Source organism: Marmota marmota, unplaced genomic scaffold (assembly GCF_001458135.2).
Source record: "Marmota marmota marmota unplaced genomic scaffold, marMar, whole genome shotgun sequence".
NCBI lineage: Eukaryota > Metazoa > Chordata > Mammalia > Rodentia > Sciuridae > Marmota > Marmota marmota.
This window is the reverse complement of record NW_026000136.1, coordinates 377574-397352: the sequence shown is the minus strand read 5'-3', so window position 1 is coordinate 397352 and position 19779 is coordinate 377574. Positions and strand designations below refer to the sequence as shown.

General features: G+C 38.3%; 1 protein-coding gene across 1 annotated transcript; it reads right to left on the bottom strand.

The window, feature by feature from the left end:
- Positions 1-9090: 9090 nt before the first annotated feature.
- On the bottom strand, positions 9091-11847 carry LOC107155875 (ATPase family AAA domain-containing protein 5-like). The gene is given in 3 exon segments (XM_015501902.2): positions 9091-9766; positions 9768-11074; positions 11076-11847. Coding segments are annotated over 3 exon segments (2667 nt in total). The 5' UTR covers positions 11817-11847; the 3' UTR covers positions 9091-9147.
- Positions 11848-19779: the final 7932 nt, after the last annotated feature.

Here is a 19779-nt window from a genome sequence, read left to right as displayed (position 1 = left end):
GTTAGTCTGATATTTTCCTCGATCTGATGAAGTTTACAGACAGTACCTAACTATCCATTAGATCCTATCATTCATTTAGCTGCACCAGGACTTTATATCTGCTATACATACCAGCAGGTCAAATATAGTTATAAAAAGAAAGAGGTTTTAGAGTGTCAAAACCTAGGGTTGGGGGCTAGGAAATATTAGAAAACTATCTGGGCCAGGTGTGGTGTCACACATTTGTAAACCCAGTGCCTCAGGAGACTAAGGAAGGAGGATCACAAAATTGACGCCAGCTTCATCAACTTAGCAAGACTCTGTCTCAAAATAAAAAAGTGTGGTGAGCCGTTCTAATTAGACCGTGGCCGCCATTAGAAGATGGCGCCGGCTTCCACTGTGGCCTGTGACAAACAACTCCTAATATGGAGAGTTGGCACGCAATCCCTTCCCACCCTATGAGAAAGGTCCACGTGGCAGCTTGGGATTGGTATGCGGGAGGCTTTATTAGGCTGTGCTTGGGCGCTCGGCGGCGGGTCGCTAGAAGATGATACATGAATCAAGGCCTGAATAAACTGCTGAAAGAAGAATCCTGTGTCGTGTTTTCCCTTGCCGGCGAGGGGTCGAGACAAAAAAGGATCAGGGATGTAGATGTAGAATGCCCTGGATTCAATTCTTAGTACCATGAGAGATGGGAGGGGAAAACAATGAAAAACTATTTGAATATACAAGACCTACAGATTTAAACAGTTATTTCAATATAAAATAACCAGAATTTTTTTAAAAGAATGAAAGTTTTTTTCTCTTATCTCAAAGTTTTCATGAAAACCATAATCTTAGGACAATGATAGTGTAAGAGCCCAAGAATGCAAAAGAGAACTGTTACAAGATGTGTATGAGGATCAAGTTACTACCTCTCCTACAGGCACTACAAAAGAAATGCTTAGGTTTTTTTTTTTTTTTTTTTTTTTTTCCCAGAGTGAGCAGAGGAAACTTGGAAGAATTAGACCTTTGCTTCTGAAATGTATAGGTAACGTACATTGGAACATGACTCTTAGGGCTAAAGCCTATAAACAGCATGCAAATGCAAAAAGATGCCAGCATTTATGTATGTGTCTGACATAGGGTAGACATACTATATATTACTGTATTAGCTAGAAGGCTACATTTTTTTCCACTGGTCACTTCTTCCCATCTTTGTCAGTTCTTCACTGTTTCTTCAACTTTAATTTTTTTTCTGTCATATAACGTAACATGTTCACAAGTTTCTGTAATTAGGTGCTTGATGTCTTTGGGAAACCATTTTACTGTTTATTGCTTCCTTAACCACAGAGCAACCCTTGCAACTGCTAAGTTCTCTCCTAGTGTTCAGTTCTATGATTCCCTATATACTCCAAAAAATGTAATTTTACAAAAGATAACAAAAATCAACCCTCTGATTTCCAGATAAGAGCATCCCTGATGCAATGGGAGCTCCTGGGGTGGACCTACTGCCTCACATGTTTTACAAGTTTGCAAAAAGCTTTAAATGTCATTAACATGCCAGATTTAACCTAGATATCATTGATGACCTTGGGTCCAATACATACAACTCTCTATTCATTGGTTCTTTTTCGCTAAGCAATATACCTCTCAAATTTTACATGTCCAAAATAAACTTTAGACACCAGCATCAACCCCCCCACACATATATACAAACTTACTTCTCCAAAAAAATTGTCTCTTTATTTCAGAAAAAGATCTATCCTATTGGTCAATCAGGCCAGAAATTCTAAGAGTTATTTATGGCTGCTTGCCATTACCATATCCAGAAGGAAATACTATTCATTCTAGGTTTGAATTACAGCAATAACTGACACTGCTACACAAATTGAGATTAACCTAAATAAACTACATAACAAGAAGTTCAATGTTTCAATGTGCACAATAAATTTTGGGCCAAATGTTTCAGATTTTAAAGGTACCTCTGTTAGTGCAGAACACATCTGAAGCCATCTGATTTTTGCCTCCAATTATCCAGATATCATCAGAAAAAAAATGCCTTTCCATTTTTTGTCAAAAGTGGAAATTTGTTTGAAATTGAAAGCCAGTCTTCTACATGAATGAAGAAAAAGACAAACAATTTATGGAATAAATGATCAAGAGCATGAAGAAAGTTCAGCAAGTAAAGTGAAAAGAAGAATTAGGCTGATGCAGAAGAGAGCATGATTTGTAGGACTGGGTTGAAATCCTAGCTCATTAGTTGTGCCCTTGGGTAAGTCAGCAGCTCTAATCTGCAGTTCTGAGGGTTTGAGGGAAACTAATTATACTTGCGTCAGAAGCCAATGTTGAAAGTAAAATAAGATATGTTTCAAGAAGTCCTCAATATATAATAGCCACTATTATATACTTTTAATATATAATATATATTATACATTTTAATAGGCTATTTAACTAATTTTTCAAGTTGGAGAATAAGACTTACTGTTTCTCTTCAAACTGAAAAAGAAATAAAAAATAACCTGTAAGCCCAAAAGGTCAACATGAGACATTGCTAACAAATAGTGGGAGGGGAAAAGAGGTTCCTCTCTCTGGACAAAAATCTCTCACTTCTGTTGTGTCTGGGAACTGACTAAAGAAGTTTAAATCTGATGGAATGTTTCAATATTTAGGAGGCTTCCAACTACATGTTCCTATCGCCATCCAACAGATGTGTTGACATATGCTGGTTTCACAACTCTGACTACTTCAAAAACTAAAAAAATGGTGAAAGAAGTACACAAACACAGAAGTACCTTATCAAACTCCAAAATGGCTCTCCAGCCTTAGGTATCCATGGAAAGAGAGAGAGAGCCACTGGAATGATTTGTTCTTATATAGGGGACACACAAAGGGAGTTCCATGGAACAGTCTATCCCCAAAAGAGCAAATGTGTAGGATTACTAAGGAACAGGAGTGTGTAACTCAACCCCACTGGGTGATGCCCAAAACAAGAGAAAGACCTTATTATCTGAGTGGGGTTAAAAGTTCAATGTACTGTGGGGTGCAAAAACTGTTCAGTACCCTTTACTCAGAGCTTAAATTTGTGTACTGTTCAGAGTGGTTCCCAACATGTTCTGTGCTAAAAAGCACCTCTGGTGGTGCAGAACCTCTCTGATGCCATCTGACTTTTGCCTGACAACCACTTGGCCAGGAGCAATGCAGGACTGACTTTCCATCTTCAATAAAAAGTGAAATTTCATTAGAAATGGAAAGCTATACATCTTTGAATGATATATAAACATGTAAACAAAGTCATGAACATAGTGATTTATAATATCTTACACAGCTAGGCATGGTGGCATATGCCAGTAGTCCCAGTGGTTTGGGAGGATAACGAGTTCAAAGTCAGCCTCAGTAGTGGCAAGGAACTGAGCAACTCAGTCAGACCCTATCATTAAATAAAATACAAAAAAGGGGGTTGGGGTGCAATGACTATAACTCAGTGATTGAGTTTCCCTGAGTTTAAGTTCAATCTCCAGTATGAAAAAAAAGAAAAAACAAAAAAAAAAACCTTGTTTCACAGAGGTACTTATTAATATGAGACAATTATGAGATTGAAAATACAAACCTAAACCTAAAAGGCTTTGCAAATATGTAATATCCATAATCAGTCTCATTTCATCTCTTTAAACAAAAAGGACTACCACCACAATATTCTACCATTTGTTTGAAGGTACACTAAGCTGAAGCCCTAAAAGAATTTTTACTTCATTAGATCATTAGAAATTAAGAACTCTTTGGAGTGAATCTGCAAATTAAAAAGAAAAGAAAAAAAAACTCATGAAACTAAATGTCATTTCATTTTATACCTTTTCACACTTCTTGAATAAACATTATCTTATAAATGAAGCTAGACCACAAGTTAATAAATTTATACATATTTATTTGCTATCAAGTTAAAATAATTATTTCTTCATAAATTATGTTGTAATTGATAATAATTAAGAAGAAGCTTAATTTAATCTCCCTCCCCATCCCTACTACAAATTTCTCTCTAGCACTTCTCCCACCTTCATCTATCATACTGTGTTCAACACTGTGAATGTCTGAAACATTTATATAAAACTCTGAGTGGTATTCCAGAAGAGTTGTATAAAACTCTGCACTGTCATTTGCTCAGCCTAACAATTTCCTAAGACAATGAGTTATTGATCTTTCTTTTTTTTTGTTTCACCCAAATTTGAAAAGCATCTGTTATGATTGAAATCAATATAAAGTGAATATCTAAATTACTTTTCATAAAACAAAGACAAAGGGATAGCAGTTGTCGAATTTTCTAAGGCCATTAGTAATTTTAGAATTTTTAAATATGACTTTTACGTGTATTTCAGGTTTGTATTCCTCTTTCAATAACAAATGTAGGAATCATGCTAAATATGTTTAAAAATAGTTCACATTAAAACAGTGTTTTTGTAGGCCTAGATGGACAAATGACAAAATTGGGCTTAAAGAGGATGGTCCATGGGTGATCAATTCAGGGAGAAAAAAAGTTTTTGCCACAAATACTTTTATAATTTCAATTAAAATCTTTTCAGTAAATTGTTTTACAGATATCTCTTTTTAACAACAAAACAAAGCAAAAGCATCTTTTTACATTTACATAAAAATTCTTCATAAATCTTTATATAAGTGCAGCCAGTTGGCAGCATAAATACATTTTATCCTAAGCTTACATCATTTCAGGATTCTTTTGGAAATTATCATCCTTGAAACCTTGATATTCAGAACATTGTCTTTAGATTAACTACTTTTAAAATATATACCAAATATTCTTGTTAACCACTTATATCACCAAATAAAGAAAACCTGCCTAGCATTATACAAATATTTTGAATGTGATATAGGCAAGAACACTTTGAAATAATGCTTAACTAATCACAAAGTGATGATTCTGTAATAGATTGCCACTTATTAGACAAAAGTAAATAAAACTGTCATGATAAGATAAAAGAATAAAGAGAAGTAAGCAGTGATTACTCTTTTATTATTAGAGAAAGTAATATCCAACACAGGCCAATAAAAAGAGGAGGGAAAGCCCACAACAAATAAACAAAGGGCCTGGTCGAGTCAGTACTATAAGGTAGAAACAATTCAGGGATAACCGTGACACCTAAACGTCCATCGAAGAACAGAACAATGGGCTGCACAGAGAGGGCAAATGTTCTTTAGGTTCAGGGTATGCAACATACTGAAGAATAATATTACATGGATACTGGCTGAAAAATAACCAAGCTATTCTCAAAACAACTCTTTATTAAGGACTGAATTAGGACTCTTAAGTGAGAATATTCTTTTCAAATCATTGGTGGCCTTAATTTGGTCACTTAATATGGAAGTGGTCCCAGAAAGTACAATCAGTTGTGTCTGAAGCTTTAATGTTTAGAGCAACTTACATTCTAAGGACACAGAGAAGCCCAGGAAAATGTCATGCAAATACGGAGAAAGAAGATGGCAATCGACATGATAAAGGGTAGGCATCAAAAGAAATAATTCCAGCAATTACCTTGATATACAAATTCTAGAATTAGGACAAATAAATGTCTGTGTAACCCCATCTATGCATTGTCTTACAACAGCCCTGTGAAACTAATGCAGCCCATTTGGAAACACATACACTTTCCCTGCCTCTTGGCTGAAGGAATGTACAATTGGATCCCATCACCTTCCAACAGCTTTGAAAAACTGACCTGCTGCAAGAAAAGACATTTATTACTAGAATATTCTTAAGGTATGCAAAAACAGAGCTTCTTACCTGATGGGGATATAGAGATTTGTGGTATGGCACAGTAATAAAATACATATACTATTTTACCTCCTTTGTTTGTGTAACTCTCACTTCTTTTTGTGTCAAAACTTTTCTGGTGAGGATGTTTGTATATAAGTTCTGTAAATGGACTAGAAGGCCTGTGAAGTTTACTGGTACATGGGCTACCTGGGGCAGGTAGCTAAAACAAAAACAGTAAAATCACAAAAGAAATATCCAGTGCCCAACAAACACTGACAATGATGTGAAAATGACTTTTCTGTTATTTCTCCACGTATGTAATCTGAAGATATACAGCTGTTATGTTATCAGGGGTAATAATAGAGTCCAGATTATTTTTGAATGGGCATGTATGTCATTCAAGTGGTAAACTTCTCAGAGTTCAGGGGATTCCCCATCTTGAGTATTTGTTCTGGCATATTCTGGCCATCTCCAGTTTTGTCCTGTGGAGACAATTCTACAGAAGGCTCAGCTAACTTCAGACCACAGATATCATCATGGGTTTTGTGATGCACTTGCTGTTTCCACAGGAGACAGAACTAAAAAGTAGCTTTTTCGGTGGTCTACAATACGCTCTGCAACAGTTTATCTTACAAGGAAAACAATTAACACTAACCATCATGGCTGTTTTCACAGGTGACACTCCCACTGAAAATATTTATACACAGATTAGAAATAGATGAATGTATGCATAGGCCTTCATACATTGGATTACAGAATCAGGTCTTTGGATAATTATTTCAGTAGAAAAACTAGAATCCAATACTTAAATATCCACTTTACCACCCATGTCCTGATATAGCAAAATTCTGCCATTGCAGGTGCCCCAAAATTACTGCCCTCGCCCAAACACACAGAGAGAAGGGGAAGGTCTAAAGACTTTTCAGATATAATCCCAGATGAGGACTTGCCTAGATTTGTCTTCTCTGGACTGTTCCCTTTTACCTGTAAATACCTTCTGATAAGTAGTCATAGGTCCTGGTGTGAAGGCTAAGACAACATGTAAATGTGCTCTGGACATTTTTGTGCCTAAAATCCTGGAAGGTTTGCATACATCATGGAAACATATTTTTAGCTTGTGCATCTCCATTTAAATGAGCTGAATAATGCAACCTCTCTGGAATGTGTATGCCTGGTTACTAGAGTTATAAGTTCTCTTTGGTTCTAATGCTGAGAAATTGAGGTTGATCATTCTAAGTTTCATTACCTTTGTCACTTCCTTTAATAAGACTACCACAATATATTCTTTAGAGTGCTGAATTTTCATCTTTTTATCTGTGTAAAAATACACAAATGGATGTGGCCTTTTAGTCTCTTGGGAAGATGTCAATCCATCTTGTAAAAGAACTTGAAGGTGAGTGGAGTTGACTGATACATGGGCTACCTGCGGCAGGTAGCTCAAACAAAAACAGTAGCAACAGAAAAAAAAAATCAGTCCACAATAAACACTGACAATTACATGTGCACACTTTGGTGAAGGCTTCCAGTAGGCTCGGCAGGTACTCTGAAGTAGAGTTGGACCTGGATGGCAATATTAGAGCCTGATTTTTCTCTAATTGAGTTTAATCTGGAGGCAAAATAAGAAGATCAGCACAGAAGAGACATCAGAGAGCACAGACACCTATAAACCCCCGCTGTCCCTGGACTGCCTTGCTCACTGGTGAGCCATTTTTTGAGAGAAATACTTGTGGTGGCCACTTGATGGCAGCTTTGCACAGACCAATTCAAACCTGGGCATTCTCTCTGGCTCCCTCCACTCTCCTGGATCCTGGGACCTGGGTGCTCACATGCCTTCCTACAAAAGTCAAAAAGGCCCTGTCCAGGGGTGCATCCATATTTGCAGCTGGACACTCTGCATTTTACAAAGAAAAAGAAACAAAATTACTAACTGTTCACCTCTGCCTGCTTGTTTTGATGCAAACAGAGCAGATCTGATTCAAAAGAGAGCTCTGGGGCTGGGGATGTGGCTCAAGCGGTAGCAAGCTCGCCTGGTATGCCTGAGGCCCAGGTTCCATCCTCAGCACCCCATACAAAGTAAGATGGTGTATCTGCCGGAAAAAAATAAAAATAATAATAAGAATAATAATGAATAAATATTAATTTTTTTTTCTCTCTCTCTTTAAAAAAATAAATAGAGCTCTGTATCTTGCTCTCAAAATATTAGGGGACAAAAAAATCACATAATATAGACAAGACTTATTGTTAAAGGAGGGTGAACAGTCTCTCTCTTCAAGGATAAAATTAATATTTGGTTTCATTGTGAATCCAGGAAAATTAATTCCAGATTTTTCAATTATATAAATAACTCCATATATGTGCCAATAAATAAATATATAACCAGGCACTCTGCTCCTCTCTGCCCTAGTTAAACATGGGGTGCCTTGAGATTACCTGCTCCCTTGGATCCCTTCACCTGCATATCAATGCAGTAGGGGTGCAGTCCCTTCCACTACTCTTTACAGCATCCTGAACTTCTACCTATTTTTTAGGCCTGAACACCTTTTGAAGACTCCACTTGGGGAGAGATTCATAAAATTCTGGAATGAACCTAAAGGCATTTCATTATCAGGCTATCATGCTATCAATTTGGTTCTATGTTCCTATTCACTATTTTTTAATTTATTTTATTTTAGTTGTTCTTAATTATACATGACATATAATTCCATTTTGGTAAAATTATACATGCATAGATATTCCTATTTATGATTCATAATTATTTGGGGCTGGGGCTGGGGCTGTAGCTCATTGGTAAAGTGCTTGCCTCACACATGTAAAAAACTGGATTTGATCCTCAGCACCAAAAAAATAAAAAATAAATAAATAAATAAATAAAATAAAGATATTGTGTCCATTTCAAAGATAATTCATAATTATTCTAATTATGAATTTCATTATAATGGGTCGACATCATTGTGGAATTTATTTATATATTCTTTTTTTAAATTTTATGTTCTGTATTGTGTAAACTTATTTTAAAAAGATTACCATTTAGGTGCTTCATATTTACAACTTGACAGAACACTGACACTTGGAAAGGGATGGATTACAGGTAACAGGAAAGGGAAAGATGATAGTTTAGTTTTGTATTGAAACATCTTGAGAAATATCTTAGTGAACTCTACTTCCAATAAACAGCTCAGTCACATACAAAACAACATCAACAAAGCAAAACTAGATTATACAAAAATGCAGAAAAAAACTATGATCATATATACAATTTATAATCCAACTTTTTCACTTTAAATATTTGCACAATAAAAAAATACAAATAGTCTGTTTAAATGTACATTAAGAGAAATAAACTCTTCCATGAAAATCAACATAATACAAAAATGCATCTAAAGGACCACATAATCTGTACAAGACATTATTAATGGAGAATATTAAGGGAATTCAGCTGCCAAAGTATTCACAGTCTCTTTTGGAATGTCAAGATGAATTCCTTCAAAATAGTGCAGAAACCTTCTTTTACTTTTTCCTTGTTCTTTTAGCTTCTCAATCCTACAGATGTTGCGGAGAACTGGCAGGTATTCAATTACACTAGCTTGTCTATTACCCAGGTTCAGAAGAGATCGACTAGAAAACACACTTTTAATGACTGATATCCTCTTCCAAGCACTGTCTAAATCAGTTGCTGACTGACTAAAGCATACATTATTGTGCTTTTGTGAAACACTAAAAGTAAGATCCTTGGTTGGATCTCTTCCTAATTTCTTGGAAGAATTCAAGGAGGATTCCAATGCTTTTGAAATAGTAGAAGAACATTTAGTAAAGGTAAGAGCTTCTGCAGTTGCCGTTAGTTCTCTAGAGCTTTGAGAAGTCCATCCATCATTACTCTCAAGACTAAACTCATCACAAAGTCCACTTTTAACCATTCCATCTGTCCAACGAAAGTCATTTTTCCCAAGTTCCTTCTGTTCCTTTATATCAGTTAAAAGGGCATCCAAGAAGGACATGTTATCCATAAACTCAGTGAGAGAATTTAAACAATGAGAGACAAGGACAGAACTTTTTTTCCCCCGCTGGTGTTTTAGGAGGATGAGGAATAGATTCAATGCTAGACTCTAAACTATTGTTCAGGTTCTTTGTCCCTGAACTGCTGTCTCTGGTCTTGTTTTCTTCTAAATTTGAGGAAGATGCAGGTGATAGGTTAATAAATTCAGAAAAGTCCAAGTCATTGTCAAATAAATCACTATCATCTAGTGTCACGATCTTTTTCTTATGTTTCTTTTTCTGTGACTTATTCAATGGCCGCTCTCCTTCAGTACATTTCCTAGCAAGACACTTCATGCTCCTTGCTGCACTGGCATCCACATTTATTGATAAGCCACAAATGGTTTTTGATTCTGGAATGATATCAACTGGTTATGGTAGAATAAACTCAAGATTGCTATATAAAAAATCTACATCCTGCATGTGGAATTCTGTAAGAAGCTGGATGAGTTTATGCCATTCTTCCTTTGTAGTGATTTTGTGCTTTAAAAATGAAAATAAGTCTTCAGATGGGGAAAAAATGTTCTTGAGTCCAAACAAGGTCTCAACACAGCCAGTGTCACATTTGGGAAGGTCCACATGATTGCTTTTGGTATTTCTAGTGTTATTTTTGGAAGCAGGGCCATCTTCAGAGCAAGCTAGTTGTTCATTTCTGCTACTTCCTCGACAATGAGATAATGGCCTTTCTTCTAAAAATCCACCTCCGCTTCTAATCCAAAATTGTAGGTAAAGGATACTTTTTCTGATATCACAGCCATTTGCAGTTAACAAGGTTACAAAGTCTTTTACATCAGTTCTGAAATTTTCAGTTAAACATATCATTTGTAGGTAGGTGGCAACATTTAGCAGAGAAGGAGTACTGAAATTGATTTCTTCAAAGCAGCCATCAAACAGTAAACTAAATGTTGGATCACTTGTAGTAAGGATTACAGGTCGTTTCGTTGTTGCCATGAATGTTTTGATTGCATTCAAAAAACCAGAATCTTCATCAAAAATGACATCAACCTCCTCAAAAAGAATAAGAGATGTTGCATTTTTCCTGTTGGGTTCTTCAGCTCCAAATTCTTTGACGTTTGAATTAGGTACACTTGCAGATTTAGTCTGAGTAATTTGCTTCTGTTCCAAAGAATTTTTAATCCCTTTATTACTTTCCAGAAGTTCTCCTATTTCTTCATTATTTTTGGACTTGGAAGATACTTTAAAGTAATTTGCCAAAGTTTTAGGGGGAATTCCTCGCTTCTGCCCATTACTTTTTGGTGATGATGGAGGAAGTTTCCTTGGTGAAGTAACAACTTTCTTAGGAGAGTTTAATTTTTTTTGGTGACTTGCCTATGTTGTAGCTATTAAAAAAGCAGGGTTTTTGTGAGTTTACACCTTGCTTGTCTACTTGATGGGACTGAGTAGCTTCCTTCAGCTGAGACAGAATCTGTCTACCACTGCGCTGGGAAGAGGCATTTACTTCAAATATCTTGAATCCAAGCTCCTGAGCACAAGCATACACTGCAGCAGTTTTTCCCACTCCTGTTGGCCCTGTTATAAGAACAGTATTGCAAAGACGACTCTCTTCCTCATCATCTGAACTGCCTTTAAAGTCTTTGCTATCTGACAAATCTTCCTGTTTCTCCTCTCTTTTTCCCTTCAAATTCTGTCTTTCTTCCAGTTCAGCTCTTCTCTTCCAGTCTTTCAACCAACTATGTAACTTTTTTATAGCTAACTCATTGCCTATGAGTTCACTGGCATTTTGAGGTTGACACTTTTCTGTCCAAAGCATGTATTCAGTTCCAGAATCAGAAATGGAAGATATTTCTGCTGGAAACTCTCTGTCACCATCTATGATCAGAATATCATTATCTTCTACTGCTCCTGATTTCACTTTACGTGGTGTACTCAAAGCAGTTTGTTTCTTCCGAGACATTTTAGAAAATATACCTTTGGAAGAACCTAGCTTTTTCTCAAAAGAGTTGTTTCTTTTGTCAAGTTCTTCTGGCTTCCCATTTATCTTTACTGGACTTACTGAATATTCATTTGGTTTCTTTCTTTTTGACTTCTGATTTTCCATTTCCACTCGTTTCCTTTTGCTTTCTTTTTGATTGTTATCAAGCTCTACTTGNTAGCTGTTGAGATAAATTAACCCTCTTTACTTTCTTCTTAAATACTGTATTTGAGAATGTGTCCAAAGGTTTTTTACAATCTTTGTTATTGTCAACAGGCAATGGTGCAGATGACTTTATCTTACACTCTTTCACTGAGTGTGTCTTCTCATTTGTGGGTGAAGTCTTTCTAAAATAATCCATAATATTACTAGATTTTGGTGGAGAGAAAACTCTGTCTCCAGTCTTCCCTATCGGTGATAAATATTTTGTAATTGTTTTACAGGAAGATTGGTCATCATCTTTTCGTCGCTTCTTGCATGGCCAAGTAAGTTGAGCCAAGGTTATAATGAGCCCAGGTGTGGTTGAAGAAGATCCAGAGAGGCACTAGCTCAATCTCGTAGTCCTTCACTGGAGGGGGAGCAGCTGCAGCCGCCATGGCCAGGACCCCCACCATGCTCCCTGCTTCCCCGAATCCCAGCTCCTAGGACCTTGCGCGGTCCGGCTCAGCCTGCCTGGAGGCCATGGAGCTGGCCGGCTCCGGTAGGAGCGAATTGCTGGGCCGCCGAGTCAGTCTCAGGGTCCCACCGCGCCCACCCGCCCAAAACGGGCGCGGAGACTGGGCCCAGCTCCGTCGAGTCAAACGCGGAAAAAGGCGGTGAGAAAGCGCGGGCAGCTAGGGCCCTGGGACGCGGCCGGCAGTGCAGGATGTCTCAGAGGCGGCAGTTCCAGGCTGAGCGCCCAGGACTTGAGCCTGGTGTGCCTACAGCCAACAGAACACAGATCGGGCCGCGGGGCTTCGGGGGGAGTTCTTGTCAATTGGGTTTTCGCGCCGTCCTGAGCCTATATATTTTCATATGCATACAATCTAACTTATTTTAGATTCATTCTACTGTCTTTCCTATTACTATCTATTCTACCTTTCTTGAATACTTCTTTGGATAATCTACTGAACTACTTTTTCCCTTCCTCATTTATTGTGGTTTAGCCTCGACATCCGCAAAAACATTTCACTTACAGTTTTTTGTGATTCGCTTGTTTCACTTAGCATGACAGTCCCCATATCCATTTATTTACTGACAAATGTCATAGAGTCATTCTTCTTTATGGCTGAGTAATATTTTATTGTCTATATATATTAAAAAAATCTCTATTCATTTATCTGATAATGAACATCTAGCTTGTTCCCATACCTTAGCTGTTGTGTATTGTGTTGCTATAAACATTGATTTGGCTGTGTCACTGTAGCATGCTGCTATTAAGTCCTTTGTATATATGCCGAAGAATGTGATAATTGGTTCAAAAGGAGTTTTAAATCCTAGTTGTTTTTTTTTTTTGAAACTTCATACTCCATTCCAGAGAGGTTGCACAAATTTTCAGTCTCACCATAATTTTTGAGTGTTTCCTTTTTTCCACATCCTCACAAAAATTTGCTTTTACTTATATTCTTGATAATTGGCATTATAATTGGAATGAGATGGTATCTCAGTGTAGATTTTTCTTGCATTTCTCTAATTGCTAGAGATGTTGCCTTCTCGGTGTTTTTGAATTTTGCTTCTCAGTAACAACATCCATGGTATTTTGGGAACCAGTTTTGCTTTATTTATGAATTGGGGACAATATTTCACTTGAAAGATTGACTGGGAAGCTTAAGGCACATGACCATGAGTCCAGGGATGACTTTTACACAGTTGTCTTGCCCATGATTATGAGAAAAAAATTGATATGGTGTGAGACGAGGGAAGGGAGAAGGGAGCAATAAAAATGAAACATATTGGGGCCCAAACCCATACTTTTCTCAATGAAGTGCAGGTGAATGGAAACCAGGCCTGGTTCTTGATCTTGGGGAGAGGGATGGGCCATTTCCCCAAATACCAGTTTCTTAGCTAAGCCAAGCTGAGACTGGTACCAATGTGTCCAAGATCCTCCCAGCTATGGTGTGCCATGTGTGTCTGAGAGTCACAACTTGAGATAAGTATCCTTTTGAATTTTCAAAATTAAATTAATGCAGCCACCCTTCTTGGGCACGTTGGTCCAGGAGCTGAGTTTAATGCTGGCACAGACTCTCGGTCATGGCAGATGTGGCCCACATTCCCCTAGTATTTTCTGGGCAGTACAGGTAGCAGCCCCAATAAGGAAGGGGACCACAGCTCTAGTTTTATTTAAGTGTTAACAAGCAGCATGTCAAAATATGGCCTTACACAGTGCTGATGAAGGAACTCCCCATGGGATCCTGATGAAAAAGGTGGCCAGCAAAGAGAGAGACAAAGAAACAGACATAGAGAACTGTGGCCATGGCACTTGGCAGGACTAGTGACCTTGAGTTTGCTTACAATACAGAAGAAGGAAAAAAATGTAAAGAGTTAACCTGTGAATAGTCACCCTGAATTGTAAACCTCCTGAGGTCAGGGTCAGGTCTCAACCCCCAAGTAACACTGACACATTCATTCTCATATGAATGTCCATTTCACACCTTAAAATTTAGAAAAATACTCCTCAAAACCACATGCACTCTGCAAAACACAGTGCCATTCTTCTTGGTGTGGCTCCTCCTATGAAACAGAACAGGTTTGACACATCTGGATGATCTTTCTAGCATGAATTCTTAGGGACAGCTATGTAGGGTATGAAGGCCAAAGTTGGGTGTTGCAAGCCACTCTGAGGTGAGTGGAAACAGGGATTATACTTGGGTTATATATTTATATATTTTTTTACCCTGGCCCAGAAGTTTACTAGGATCACTATAGTTGTATATGGGTTGAATTATTTTACTCAATAAATGCAGCATCAATTAGCACAGTAGTAATCTGATCACACATGCAATTAAATATTTCTTTTTTTTAAACATATGAACATTATCTGAATTAAAGCATCCATATTTTTAAACCATTATTCTTAGGTCTGCATAAGAGCTTGTATAATAGTTGCACCATAGTTGCTCAGCCATATTTCTATCTTGCATAATTGGTTTCCTCACAGTTTTTAGCTATTCTAAAAATAACCTGTAAAATATAAACATATTACCCAAAAATGATTAAATAACAAGTGAGTTTAGAGGAAGTATTCTTGGTTGGGGAATTATTTCTGTTCTCTCTCATCCATTTTCAACAAGAACACACTTTCTTGGAATTCTAGGTTTTGGGGAGAAGCTCTGTCCTTAAATTTTTTGGATCTCTGCTCCTTTGACTCTTTATATCTCTCACACCTACTCAGCTTTCTCTCTGGTGTTGTTGTACTGAGTCTGAGCAGGTGGGATGCATCAATCCCCCAAATGTAAAGCCTACCAGTACTGAGAGAGGAGCCAGAGGAGGCCAAACTGAAGTCCAGTTTTGAAACATGGCTAAGCAGAAAAGAGCTGAGTGCCCAACTGTGAGAGAAAATGGCTCAGGCAAAACCTGTCTCTTTGAAGAAAAAAAATAACTTCATATTTCTTTCTGAGACTTAAGAAATGTACTTTATTTGCAGCTTTTGGTTTAAGCAGTCACATGAAGCTTTCTTAATCCACAGGATAAAAAATCTTGGAGTATTTAGTATGAGGGCAAAGAGTGGTGGACTGACTTCCTGTTCTGCACAGTGACTGGTATTTGCTCACTACTCTCAAAGACCCTTCTTGCTTTGGGGGTGGGTGGCCTCTGTGTCTTCTCATGGAAATTGGTCTGAGACAGATATTTGAGCAGCAGGTATGCAGAAGGAAAGTGGAAAAAGATGTGCACAGCCTATCACTGTGTGGTTTCCTGGGTACAGTGCACAAACCTGGTGTCTTCTTCCCAGGACACTTAAAGCAATAATCACAGAAAAGGTAAAATGGGAGTTATAATATAATTCAATGTTCAGGCAAAAAGTGCTGGATAAAACCAAGGCCCCTGAATATATTTATACACCTACAAATGTATGAGTTCAGAAATTAGGGGTGCAGAGGCCAGAAGCTAGAGCCTTAGGATGAGGTGTGGAGACTTGGCCACATTTGGGGTAGAACAACCTGGCATTCTGGTTTAGAAGAGCTGCTACTTCCTTAGCCTTGCTCTCAGAGTGCGGGGTTGGGGGGATTGCAGGAATGGAGCATAGGGATCATTTGTGTTCTGGTGTGACCTTGTAGCTCTAATTTTTCTAATTGAGTCTGAAGACCCCACCTCAGTTGTGGGATAATATTGAATGGTGCACAGATGGCTAGCCTTTGATTTAATGTTTCTATGAGATTTTAAAGCTAATTTTCATTTAAGGCAAACATTACTCATCTTGATTCAAAATTGCCACAAACAGTTAAGGTTTTGAGTACATTTCTGTAAGTATAATAGGCAAGTTGACTTAAAATAAATAAGTGAACAAAAAACAATAGTAATGCCAAAATTGCAAAGGTGACATGGAAATAAATATGTGTATAAACCACTATAAGATTTTAGTAGGCAGAAAGCCTCCCAAAATCAGCAACATATTTACCAGAACAGGGTCTTTGTGAAGTTCTTTCAGGGAATCTTTATTCTTCCTGTTTCCCCTCTTCCACCTCTATGTCTATGATAATCTTCTTTTACTTGAGGGAGATTAGCAGTGAGCTGGGATGTCAAGGCTGAATCAGATTCATGTCTACCACTTTCAAGGCTGGTGGCCTTGGACAGGAAATTTAACTCCCTCTGAGTCCTGGTCTCCTCATCTATGAGGTGGGAATGTTCTGAACCCTGAGTGCCTGAACACTGCCATGAACTGACATAGACAGACTTCTCAGCTCTACAGTATGGACAATGGCTCCCCTGAAGATCAAAAGGGAGTGTGATGGGTTATCTGTATCCAGTGTCTGTTTTCTCTTCTTCCAGAAGTTTCTTGTTTTTTTCCCTTGTATTCCCCATCTGCATTCCACCCCAAGTTGGGTGAGTCAGACAGGATACCCAGTCCAAGAAGTCATAGCATGAAGCCCCCTGAACAAGAGGCATTTAACATGCCAAGTTGATTTGAGCTGGTCCAGACAGACTATTCCAGAGGCCCACAAATAACTGTAGGAAGTGAGCATGGAAACCTTATTGCCAACTTATGGCTTCAGGGAGGCCAGAAAATGAAATAGCAAGGTTAATGTAGATCATGAGAACTTTTCAAATGTTTAGTGATACAAAGGAAACTGAGACATCAAGAAGACCCCCCTTTAACCTTAATTCTTGTAACTAAGTCAGAAATATTTCAGACATTTCATTCTGAATAACAGGCATAAATTTATTGAAAGGATAAACAGGGAAAGGGGACACTATCACAGAAGATAATGGGTCCTCTCAGAAGGGAGAAAGTATGATTTTCTTGCACTCCACTTTTGCTGGGTATCCAAGAGAAATTTCCAAATATTCCCACCTAGGCCTACCACTTGACTTTGAACTGACAGCTGGATGACATCAGACTGTCAAGTCCCCACAGCCTTGATAACTTTAGGTCACCTTGGCCAATGCTAATGGTTCTCTTTGGATTCTTAACCATAAATTCTAACAGATTTTGGAGTTAGGAATAAATATCTTTATCTCCCTGTGTTTTAGAATCTGGTATGTGGAAAGAGTCACAGAAATTCCCTTCTTCAGGGTAACATGGTTTCCTCTTATGGGCATTATTTCATACCTGATTTTCTCCTGCAGAGAACAGATAGTTTGCTGAGGAGTGTGACATACACTTTCCACTTAAGGCAGGGCTGTAGGTTAATTTCTTTATGAAAAGGAAAGCATGTGTGGGTCAGCACAGTGGGCCCACTTTATAGAATTATTCCCTGAGCCTCAGGTCCCACCATACACATCTGTCCCATATCATTTAGCAATAAGTAGTTTATCCCAAGCCATACTATGGTTGATCCTTGATCCCAAAGACTGGGCCCCAGACAAACATCAGTTTCACCAGAGAACTGGATAGAAATGTGGATTCTCAGGCTTCAGCCCAGCCTTACTCTATGAGACTCAGAGTGGCTCACAAATCTTAATTTTCATAATACATTCAGTTGCATGCTTGGGGCTGAGAATCTATGCCCTGATTTGGTCTCACCTTCAAGAACAAGTTTTTTTTTTTTTTTTTACCACTTTATAAAAAAATATTATGGCCTCATCATATTACACTTCAATAACCTGCATCTAAAATTGTCTACTTCAGATGGTGTACAGACCTGAGATCCTGGTGTACAGATCCTGAGATCCATGGGACTGCTCAGATGTTCATGGAATCCTGTTGCAATATAACCTTTTAGAACCTCAACCACAATACCCACAGTTAATAGTCAAATCTCTGTAAACGTTTTGACCTTTACCTCTCTTCCTGAGATAAAAGCAATACCCAACCTGTTGTTTAAGAAGATTAAAGAAGGCTGAAGTTTTGGCTCAGTGGAAGAATGTTCTCCTAGCATGCACGAGGCACTGGTTTTGATCCTCAGCACCATATAAAAATAAAAAAAAAAAAATAATTGTGTCCACCTAAAACTAAAAACAAACTATTTACAAAAAAAATAAAAAAAGAATCTCTAAACACCATGTTACTGCACTTTAACCATGATTGGGTGGACCATGGTTATCTTAAATGAAGATTCTGGATCATGATGTGCAGATCACTTCTGTGACTCTCTCCACATACCCACAGTTGCCTGATAAGACCAATAGATGGCAAGCGTGTGTCTTTTTTGCTAGTGGTGGGCGCTTTGCAGGTAGTTGCTGGCTTCTCTTGGTTTCTCCCATCAGAGTCCATGAAGTGTCACTGTGCGGAGGCAAATTTTACTCCAAATAACAGGAAGTGATATGAAGCCAGGTTCTTTGACTACAGGAGCAATGGCCATAGTATCATAGCAGGAAATTGTTTGAGAATGTTACAGGTCCTCCTCCCCATAATGACAGGCTGATATTTTCTCCACAGCCTGACGTCCTGGTGGTGGCAGAGATATGGTCACAGTCCCTGATAATACCAATCTGGAGGAGGAAAATGGAGACAGGATATTTTCTTCTCATGAAAAATATACTCTGGTTTTATGAACACCCAGAACATATGGCCTGCCTTTTTTGATTAATTTTCATATGATGAACAACTTAGGGAGATGGCTGACTATCTCTAAGGATTAGCTCTCTCCAGAAGGTCATGACTGGATGCAGTGGTCCATGCCTGGGTGCAATGGTACATGCCTGTAAACCAAATGATTCAGGGGACTGAAGCAGTTGAATTGCAAGTTCAAGGCCAGCCTGAGCAATTGCATGAGACCCCTGTCTCACAGTAAAATTTAAAAAACACATCCAGGGACCTTGTTCTGGTATAATAGAACAACTGTAGAATGCTCCTGAGTTAAATCCCCAGTACCTTCCTCTGCCCCCAACACACACACACACACACACACACACACACACACACACACACATAGCAGTCTAAGAAGTCATCCCCTTCATGGTCAGCAAAGCCACATTGTCAAAGAAATAGAGTCCCAACAGTAAAACACCTTGGTAACACAAGTATATTCCATTTCTAGAAAAAAAAATAAAGTGATTTTATAGGTGCTTCTAGCAGCCTGCTCTCTGCTTGCTCAGGCAAGGGCCTGTGTTTGTGATCTTCTAGGTCACATGCTTAATGGACCCTATGTAACCTTGTGGGTGACTGCAGAGCAGCAGGACTCCTTGTTTTAATAAAGTATCTTCCAATGAGGCATAAAGTTTGGCCATGAGAGCAGAGAATTCTGATGCCAGTCAACAGTATCTCCTCTGTCCTTTGATCCTCAAATTGTCACCAGATGATACCTGCCTGAGGTGACCTCAGGATGTTTGGGACAAGGACAGACTACTCAGGTAGAGAGAAGAGAGCAGTGGCCTGGTTTTGCATGGCATTGCATCTCACTGGAGCTTTTATTCTGTCTGGTGGCACTTTAGAAGGGAAAAGTGAAACACTTCATAGAACACTCTGGAATGTGCAGGATCAGAAGTGAAATGTTTTCTTTGTAGATGGCAA